At 34.1% G+C, this 10,013-nt stretch overlaps 1 protein-coding gene across 1 annotated transcript; it reads left to right on the forward strand.

Annotated features, from left to right (window-relative positions):
• The first annotated feature begins 246 nt into the window (after positions 1-246).
• Positions 247-5,834, forward strand: LOC112020306 (transcription factor HY5-like). The gene is made up of 4 exons (XM_024052868.2): positions 247-455; positions 576-774; positions 5,315-5,471; positions 5,589-5,834. The coding sequence occupies exons 1-4, from the start codon at positions 374-376 to the stop codon at positions 5,658-5,660; spliced, it is 510 nt and encodes a 169-aa protein (XP_023908636.1). The 5' UTR covers positions 247-373; the 3' UTR covers positions 5,661-5,834.
• Positions 5,835-10,013: the final 4,179 nt, after the last annotated feature.

Genomic DNA, 10,013 nt, shown 5'->3' on the forward strand with positions numbered 1-10,013 from the left:
CCACACAGCCTCCGGATGAGCTACATTAAACTTCTTTTTTAATATAATCAAATTAAGTGAGCTAAAATTCACAATTTCACACACAAAATTTATATTAATTTTCTCACAATTAGGGCAGCACGTGCCTTGCACGTGATTCATTTAAGCCCTAAGAAAAGTACAATCAATAGTATTTAATTCACATATTAATATGAAAAGGAAAAAAGTGGCGGCTTTCTATATATCAACGTGTTCGTTTATGAACCAAAACTTTGCCTTTCCAAGATGACAAAAAAGTCCAAGCAAAGACGAGAGAGAGAGAGAGTTCAATGCTACTACAACACACTCATTTCTGATTGAGTCAGGCCATCGCTGAGATCATTGAGAGCTAAAGATGTCTCTTCCAAGAGCTTCAGATAGCAATAACAGCAACCCTTTCCCCCATTCTCTCTTTCCACACAAGCAGAGCAAAGTAGGTTAGTGCATATAATGTATATATTTTTCATCAATATTTGTTTATATTCAAGTCCTTAATTAATTATTATAGAATATATATATATTTATATTTTTTAGCATTGGTTAATTTTGATTTTCAGAAGAGAGTGATGAAGATTTGTTCACAGTTCCAGACGTGGAAACTCCACCAACTATGAATTCTTCTGACATCTCTAATGTTTTTGGTAATAATAAGGAAAATAATAGTGCAGAGACTCAGCACCACAGTACTTCTGGGTTATCTGGTAAGCGTCGCAGGGGAAGAAACCCTGTTGATAAAGAATACAGACGTCTCAAGAGGTATCTTAATCTTCTTTTTCTGTTTAATTTTTGGATGAATAAACCCATTTATAAATATATATCAGATTATAATTATATAGCTAGCTTTTATTGTACATGTTTTTCTTTTTCTTTTTTTATAGCATTTAACCTTAAAAAAAAGGGAAAATCATACGATTGCTTTTAGTATTGCAATGGATTAATTTTATGGTTCATTTGGATTTTTTTTTTTTTTTTTTTTTCTGGCTAAACGATGGCAAAAATACAATTATTGTTAAAAAAAAAAAGTGAAGTTTTAAAAAATTATACATATAAAAATAAGTTAACGAGGCAATCTAAGACCCTTATACCACAAGAATCCCTGGATTAGAAGAACAACTATAAAAATGTCTAAGCCTAATTAGGAGGAGATTAACATATGAAAGCTCAATAGTAAAACAACTAGAACTTGTTTAGATCCACAATTTTAATTGCGTCTTGATTAATTTTAAGCATAACACACTTAATGTGGAACATACGTGATTAGCAAATTAATTAATCAAAGCATTCAACAATTGCATGAATGAACCAATTAGTGCAAGGCAAATATGTAAAGGGCAGTAGGGAAAAGATACTCAAACCCAAAATAACATGGCGATGTGTTATCGAAGAAGAAAACTGAAGAAATCGGCGACCCTCCAAGCCCAACTGATCCACTAGTGAATAAGTTAGAGTACAAGGATAACCAAAAAAAAACTTTTCAAGCCTAATCTATGCAAAGTACTTGAGCTCTCCAAACTCCAGCTACTAACGGACCTCTCAGACTCTTGTCTTCACTAGCATTCCAGATCTCACAATACTGTCCGATTGCACTACCAAGCCTCACCGACTTATTTTGGCAAAGACCCAATGCTTCCCAAACTCCAAAACATTCTTTACACTTTGAGTGGGTGTGGGTTGTGTTTGAGTACAAATCTCTTCTTAATGTATGATAATAGGAGAGGGAAAGGAGAAGAGACTACAAGGATTTCTCATTTAAGGATGAGTAGCTCTCTCTAAAAGGTGGGTGTTGTGGAAACCTCTCTAGGGTTTTCTTCTAAATAACTTGCTTACAATTTTGTGGTAATGAGCATATATTTAGTATGAGTGAAGGGTATAAGAATCACACTTAAAATCCCAATTGTTAGGTTATCTTGCGGGTCATCTCGCGGGTTGGCCAAGTTGCAAGATGCACCTACTCTTGAACTTCCACATGTGCTCCTCACATGACCTTTCGCGAGTGCTGCAGTTGCAAGCCAAGTCATGAGATCAACTTCTTCAGCAATTTTCACCAACTTAATACTAAACTCATTACAATTGAATCCCACAAAATACAAGGAAATAAATTAATGCAATTACAACATTTTTTGTCATGAAATAAAGCCAACATAAATGTTACATAAAAATCTTAACTTTACAACATATAAATCTGATGCAGGGAATGTGATGGGTTGTTTGTGTATGGTTTAGAAACAATAAAATGGCTGAGTTGCTTAGAACACATTGATAGGTGGATAAGTACCCCTGCAAGAACACACAGTTCCAAATAGCACACAAAGTCTAACAATTCATTTACATACAAAAATTGATATACAAAAAGCTTACATTCTACTACTTACATTGGTTGTTTGGCATTGGCAGCCTTTAGATGGTTGACAAGTGTCTAAATCCTATCGGCTAATGCTTAGGAGATCATGTGACTAACTAACTAATTAGTTACAAGAGGATTAGGATATAGCTACTTGAAATTCCTTGCATCAAAATCGATTTGAGGTAGTCCGGTATATGAGTATCAGACAACCTAAAGGACATCAGTAATTATATGTCATTTTCAGTCTATGTCATAACTACCATTAGATATTTTGTAGAAAATCAAGATTAATCTCCCCAGATTTTTATTATGAGTCTCAACAGTGTGTTTGTTGCAAGAACAAAACACACATCATCCACAACCTAAATACTTTGATGAAATTGATGAGAAAGAGAGAGAGAGATGTTTCTCAATGTGTTGTTCTCTATAACACCACACATGTGAAAATCCTATAAGTTGCACAAATAAGCCTCACCCTCCTCTATATAGACAACCAAAGGATACGAAGTCAAGAGATACAAACTCTTGGGCAATAGATTGGATTGAGCCCACTACTGGGCATACTCTAATTGTTTTCAGTTTGACCCAATATTTCTAACACATTTATTAGAAGCTTTTTGAGAGTGCAATGCCTAAATAATTAAGTACTATTTTAGACTCCAAATTTTAATTACCGTTTAATCAGTTTTAAGCTAATTACAATTGTACATGGTATTGATTTGGTACGGCACTAGATTTCTATCACGGCATTTACACACCAATTAAACTTGGTGCTTAATAATGAGAAAGTAAAGTTGCAGAAATTGACAGTGCAAGAGAAATATATGTAGATTTTTTTAACGTGGAAACCCTCTATATTTGGAGAGGGAGAAAACCACGGGCACAAGTCATTTGAATATTCCACTATATTTAGAAAATAGTTACAATGGGGTATTATGCTACAATGGAGAAAGAGTGAGGATAAACAATAAAGATAAGAGAGAAAGAGAAGGTGAGAAAAGGCTTCCACGGTAGAGAGAGAGAGAGAGCTGGTCATTTGTTCTCCTTTTCTTCCTTGAGCCCTCCATTCTTTTATAGCGGTGGAGGTGGGTATGTGTCACTTTGCTAATGGGTAAGGTGTTGCCTTCTCATCGGAGAAGGACAAGGTAGAATCTTGACAAAATAGGACAACTTGCATTTGGTGCTTCTTTGACAGGAGTGCTTGTGCTTGTGCTTGTACTGCACGCAATAATGGTGCTTTGACAAGCTGGCCTTCTACTATAATATGGCCAAAACTAGTAGCAGGCTGGGATTTGTTGTGCAACTGTAATAGTCCTTGACTGATTTTGTCATTATTTTTACCCGCTATCTTGGACTTGTGGACAATAACCAATGGCTATATACTTTTTCATTTATATATATATATATATATCTATTTATCTTTCTTTTCTTATTATCTGCTATGCCTTGGACACGTGGTGATGGTGGATTGGCTCATTATTACCAACCTAACACCACCCCGTACAACAATTAAATCGGAATTTACACAATTAACCAAATTAGCTAAGCATGGAACTCAACAATTACATGAATAAACATAATTAAACAATGCAATATGTAAAGGGTAGAATGTAAAGATAAGCAAACCCAAGATAACACCTAATGTGTTTTTGAAGAGGAACCCCAGAGTACTTAGAATGAAAACCTCTCCGTGGTCTCCCGAGTAGGAAGTGATTTACTAGTGAATAAGTTAGAGTACAAGAATACATAAAAACCTTCTAAGCCTAAGCTATCCAATGCACTTGAGACCTCCAAGTTCCAGCTACCAACATAAATCTTTGAGTCTTGTCTTTAACTAACTTTCTAGATCCTGCAACCAAACCTAATTGCACCTTCAAGCCTCAATGGCTGAAAATGCGTTTCTCTAATGTTTCCCAACAATCAATTCACTCACAGCACTTAATTGATGGTGATGTTTGTAATTGGGTTAATCTCCTCTCAAAGGTATCGCAATGGTGAGAGGTAAGAGAGTTGATTAAAATTCTCTCAACTCTCAAGTGGGTGTCTCTAGGTCAAAATAGTGAGAAATGAGTGTATATATATGTGGTATAAAAAGGTACAACATGTGATCCAAAAATAATAGAATTCTTTCTAGTGCCAAGCCACTCATGAGACAGGCTGTCTCACGAATTTCCTATTGATTGCTTTCTGAAACTTCTCACGTGTAAGTCACATGCACCACTCATGAGTTACTTGGTTTGGCGAGTCATTTCACCAGTTAGCACGACTAGCTGCTCTTCTTGTAATTTCTAACCCAACCCAATTACAAATAAAGCCCACAAAATACATAAACATTAAGCATGAAAATACAAGGAAATAGGCACGGAATAAAACCAACACAAAACAAGGAATTTACAACTCAACACTTTTCTATAATTCTATAATTTTGTGGTTAAAATTGTGGAAATAGGATGAGACACTTTTAGTGGTTATGATATTGATTCTCAAGAAAAAAGGTTGGTAAGAACACGAATTAGGATGTGAGACAATACTTATAATAGCTCATTTCTTATCAAATGGAGTCATAGATCTATATTAATGTCGTGACTTGTGTAAATGATTTAATGAGTCAAAACACTAAGTATATGCTAACAAGATAATTTTTAATAGACAATTATATAATATATTTAATAGTTATGTGAGCTGTTTAAATCATTTAATAAGTCATGTAATTGAAGTGTATATGGAAGTCTTTTGAATGGCCATGTAATACATTGAAGAACATTCCTTCAAATTGAAGGAAACTTTATCTTGTAAAACAAGTGCTAAGAAGATGGTAAATAGGCCATCATATTCTTTGTCGAAATGCAAATGGTTTCTTAAATACAATAATCATTCAACACGATCAGATAAGTGTATTGGCCTTGCTGAAAGTATGGTGAGTGATCCAAAGCATAATCTCCCTCTTAATAGGTTGCTAAGGAACAGGGTGTCTGCTCAACAAGCCCGAGAAAGGAAGAAGGTATATGTCACTGACCTGGAATCAAGAGCCAAAGACTTACAGGACAGGAACTCGAAATTAGAAGAGAAGATCTCAACTCTGGTCAATGAAAATATCATGCTTAGGAAGGTGAATATCTCGTACCTGTCTGAGAGCTTTATTTACACACACACACACACACACACACACACTTGTATAGAATCTGTGTCATGTTTGCATATATAATTTAAATCCATTCTTCAACAGGTTCTTATGAACACAAGGCCTAAGAATGATGAAAGTGTTGAGCCGAAGCAGGATCAGTTTAGCAAGAGCTGAGAAGCATAAGGTGTTTGTTACTTTAGGCCTTTCGAGTTAATAAATTTTTATTAAGGATTCTCATAGACCCTTTAATTTAGACAAATGTAAATCATCATATTTCCTAAACCATATATGTATAAATGCAAGACACAGTTTATTAATAAGATCAGTGGGTTGGAGTATTTCTCTAAATTTATTTGGTGGTTAAGATAAAGCATGTTTTGTTTCTGGGATAAATAAGATTTTTTCAACTAGAAAAGGAGAAAAAATTTCAAATAATTTCTATGGATGAATAACTAATAATAAGTTCAAGTAGGAATTTTTTTTTTGTTGAATAAATAGCTAATGATGAAGCAGTTGATTAGATTATGGGCTGATTAGATGATTGCATGACAAAAGTAGAAAAGAGGCCTGAGTAGTGCAGGGATGGATCCACGGGGGGCCGAAGAAAAAAAAAATGGAAATAAATTGGGCCCCCTAGCCCAAAGGAAAAATAAAAAAAAAAGTTTGTTAATGATTATATATTTTTTATTTCTAGAATTGTGCCTCACTCTTCCCAAAACTTAGACTTCCTCTCTTTTAATTAGTCTAACCCAACTAGAAACTACCCAACTAAAAAACTTATCAAAACAAAATTAAAAAAAAAAAAAAAAAATCTCAGTCAATCCAATATTAGAGTACTACTATTAAGTGTTCTAAATAGTAAATATTTAGTATTTAGAACACCAAATATCAAAAACACTATGGTATTAGATATTTCAAATGCTATATTAAAGTAGCAAAAGTAAGTCTTGGTTTGTGAAAATTATTATTACTATTTTTTTTTGTAACAATTGATACTTTAAGGAAAAAATATTATTTTGTATTTTTTTTTGTCTTTATTGGTAAATGATTGCATTTTAATTAAGAAATAATGATTTTGTGTATTTATCTTGGTTTATAGTTTGTTAGTACTATATGGATACTTATTTGGATTTTTTTTCTTCTTCCTATACTTCACCCCCCTAGCTTGAAATCCTAGGTCCGCCCCTGAGTAGCACCAACATAATAACTTCAAATGATGCGCTATAAGAGTGATAAATACATTGAAAGTAGGGGGCATCTTTCATAGCTGTTATCAACTAGAATGACACAATTTTTATTTTTCTGGGAGAAAGAGTTATCCAATTTATAAGGCTTCTTATTGGAATAATTTGAGAGAGACACTCAATTTTACATTCTGAAAGTTGAAATGTGTGATTGGGAGTGTTGGACACTTTTTGCCCACCCTTATTTACATAAATCCACTACTTTTAGTCAATCACTCATAGTTACACAAATTAACAAGTTATGAAATTGAATGTGAAAATGCATGGATATGTACCTAGTACTATTGATTGTTTACATTATTTCCGTGGTTCGGCTTGTAACCACATGTTTTCAAAATGGAGAATATTAATATGAGTCAGACTTAAATACAGTACTTAGGTGCTGTTTTTTAGGTTCCCTTTTTAAGATTCTACCATGTGGATTTTTTCTCATGGGATAGAAGTATATTTTTTAGTTAAGTAGCAACATAGCTGAATTTTAAGAGGGGAACCTAAAAAACAGTACTTAAGGTCATGTACCTAAGTGCCCGTTTGGTTGGGCTTTTAGAGCCAACTTTTACCATTTATGCGCATTTTACAAATGCTGAGAAACTTTTTGCGTTTGGCTCAGCCCAAAACGCAACTTTTTGAAAAAAGTCGCGTTTTGGGCCAAGGCAAAAAACTAATCCATGAACGCGCAACAATATGGAGCATCAGAGGTCCATAAGCAAAGGCAAACGCGCATATGTATCCGTTAGGTCTGCCTGTTTACCAAATTACCCTTGCAATATATATACCTCAGTTCTCTCACACTTCATGCTTTCTCTTGTCTCTTCTCTGCTCTGCCGTGCTCTCAGCTCTCTCACTCTCACGCTCATCTCCTCTGCTCTGCCCTCTCCGTGGTAAGTGAGCCATGAACCCGGTCTACCACCACAATCAACAAAATCAACAAAACCCATTTCAAACCCAACTCAAAATCAAACCCAAAATCCACAGAAAATCAACTCAAAATTAAACCATTAATTAAAAATCCATAACCCAAACCCAAAATCAAATAAAAAAAAAAATACAAATCCAATGTTTCAATCATCTTCATCATCATCATCATCATCATCATCTTCTCTGGAGGAAGTGAAAGAGCAGCTTTCGAATTGTCAAAAAAAAAAAAATAAATAAAAGAGCTCAGCGGTGGAACAACGTTCTGGAGGAAAAGAGAAAGAGCAGCTTTCGAATTGTCAAAAAAAAAATAAATAAAAGAGCTCAGCGGTGGAACAACGTTCTGGAGGGAAAGAGAAAGGGAAAAAGGAGAAAAGAAAAAGAGATGAAGAAAAAAGTGAAAGTGGAATGTTCTGGAGGCTAGGGAGTGGTAGGGAAAAAGGGAAAAGAAGGAAAAAGAAAAAGAAAAAGAAAAAAGAGAAGGCTACGTGGGTGGAGGAGAAAAAAAGAGGGGAAAAAAAAGAAAAAAAAAGAAGAAAGGGGAAATGTTATCACAATATTTGTATAATATTTTCACAATAAATTTTAAAAGGTAGGTTATTATTAGCTAATATTAGTGAGAAAAAAATAATTTTTTTAGAAAGAGAAAAAAATAATTTTAATAGTACGTTAAAATTAAAATCTGTATTAATTTTTATCACAATATTTTTACAATAAATTTTAAATGGTAGGTTATTATTAGCTAATATTGGAGAGAAAAAAATAATTTTTTTAGAAAGAGAAAAAAATAATTTTAATAGTATGTTAAAATTAAAATCAGTATCAATTATCACAATAATTTTACAATATTTTCACAATAAATTTTAAGTGGTAGGTTATTATTAGCTAATATTGATGAGAAAAAATTAATTTTTTTAGAAAGAGAAAAATTGATTTAAGTATATGAAGTAGTTGATTTAAGTATGAAATAAACTCACATAAAAAAAAAAAAAAAGTATGAAATAAACTTCCTTATATATACATTGTCCTTTTTGGTAATTTATCCCTTAAACTGCTACTTTTATAAGTGCTAGTCAAACACTCAGTTTTTTCAAAAAGCACTTTTTAACAGCTTTTACCAAACACTCAGCTTTTTGAAACTCCACTTTTTCATTATGCACTTTTTGAAAACTCCACTTTTTCATTATGCACTTTTACAAAAAGCTGAAACAAACTCACCCTAAGTTTTGTCCTATTAATATTCTTTAGATTTTGTACTTAAGCCTCAGTGCTTGGTCATAACCTCAGGATGCATCTTGGTCGAGGTGTTCCTAGTTAGACTTTTACTTGCTCGGTTCTTTAGTTAGTCGATTTGTCTTATAAGGTTCGAGTGATGATATGTCCACTGTACTTTTCTAATTGTGGTATGTTAGTATTCTGAGGTGAAGTGAATAAATCACTATTATTTATTCCTTGGTTATCATAGATTTTCATTGGTCGCAATGACAGCCCATGCATAGCAACACGATTTCATGGCTTCAAGTTTCAACAAGAAACATTGCCACATTTTTATAAACATAATGAAACATAGCATAGTTAATAGCCTTGTAATTTAATGGTATTGGTTGCTCAAGACTCTTAAAGCAAATAATTAGAGTACGCTTGAACTAGGCTCAATGAATGATAACGTTGTCGTATTACCTTTCCTTCTTTTTATTTATTGATTTATTAAATGAATCATCTTATTGCTTGTACAAGGACTGTAATTTACTTTAGTTTTGAATAAAGCTTTTTTTTAGACCTCTAATACGTTGGATGGTAAAACTGGTAAAAATTTCCCAACCCTCTTTACTTATTTTATCTCACTTGAGTTTTTTCATCTCGAAAAAAGGTGATTGAGCAAGGACAAGTTTTGCTTGCCCTTTCTACCCTGAATTTCTATAGTATATGTTTATAATTTATTTCATATTTATAGATACTCTATTATCAACCACGGTTACAAACTTTTTAGCTTTACAACGCGCCCAAAAAGTCCTATAATAGAACTTCATACAAAAAAAGGTGGACATCTATTGTAAACAACTTCATGTTCTTCGTATATCCTCTCTAATTTACCAAAGGTTTATGTGGGGCCAGAAAAACAAGTGGCCTTGGCCCACTCCAAACCAGGCCCAAGGGCCCACGCCGAGGAGGCATGAGAGGTCCGAGGATGAAAGCGCGAGGACCAACTCCCGAGGAACATATCCGAGGATGACCCCGTCCTCAGACGTCCGAGACCTCGGGAGAACACGAGGAACACCCCACCAAAGGAGACTCCTTGAATATCCGAGGAGGAGGGGTCCCGTGCCACGTGTCGGCGAAGGAGCAAGCCTTAGGCGAGCTGCCACCT

Source organism: Quercus suber, unplaced genomic scaffold (genome assembly GCF_002906115.3).
Source record: "Quercus suber isolate HL8 unplaced genomic scaffold, Cork oak 2.0 scaffold_51, whole genome shotgun sequence".
NCBI lineage: Eukaryota > Viridiplantae > Streptophyta > Magnoliopsida > Fagales > Fagaceae > Quercus > Quercus suber.

Excerpts from the sequence above, each read along its gene's own strand:
- LOC112020306 (XM_024052868.2), top strand. The coding sequence starts at position 374 with ATGTCTCTTCCAAGAGCTTCAGATAGCAATAACAGCAACCCTTTCCCC. Across the intron at positions 456-575 it reads ACACAAGCAGAGCAAAGTAG|AAGAGAGTGATGAAGATTTG; the intron begins GTTAGTGCATAT and ends TTTGATTTTCAG. Across the intron at positions 775-5,314 it reads GAATACAGACGTCTCAAGAG|GTTGCTAAGGAACAGGGTGT; the intron begins GTATCTTAATCT and ends CCCTCTTAATAG.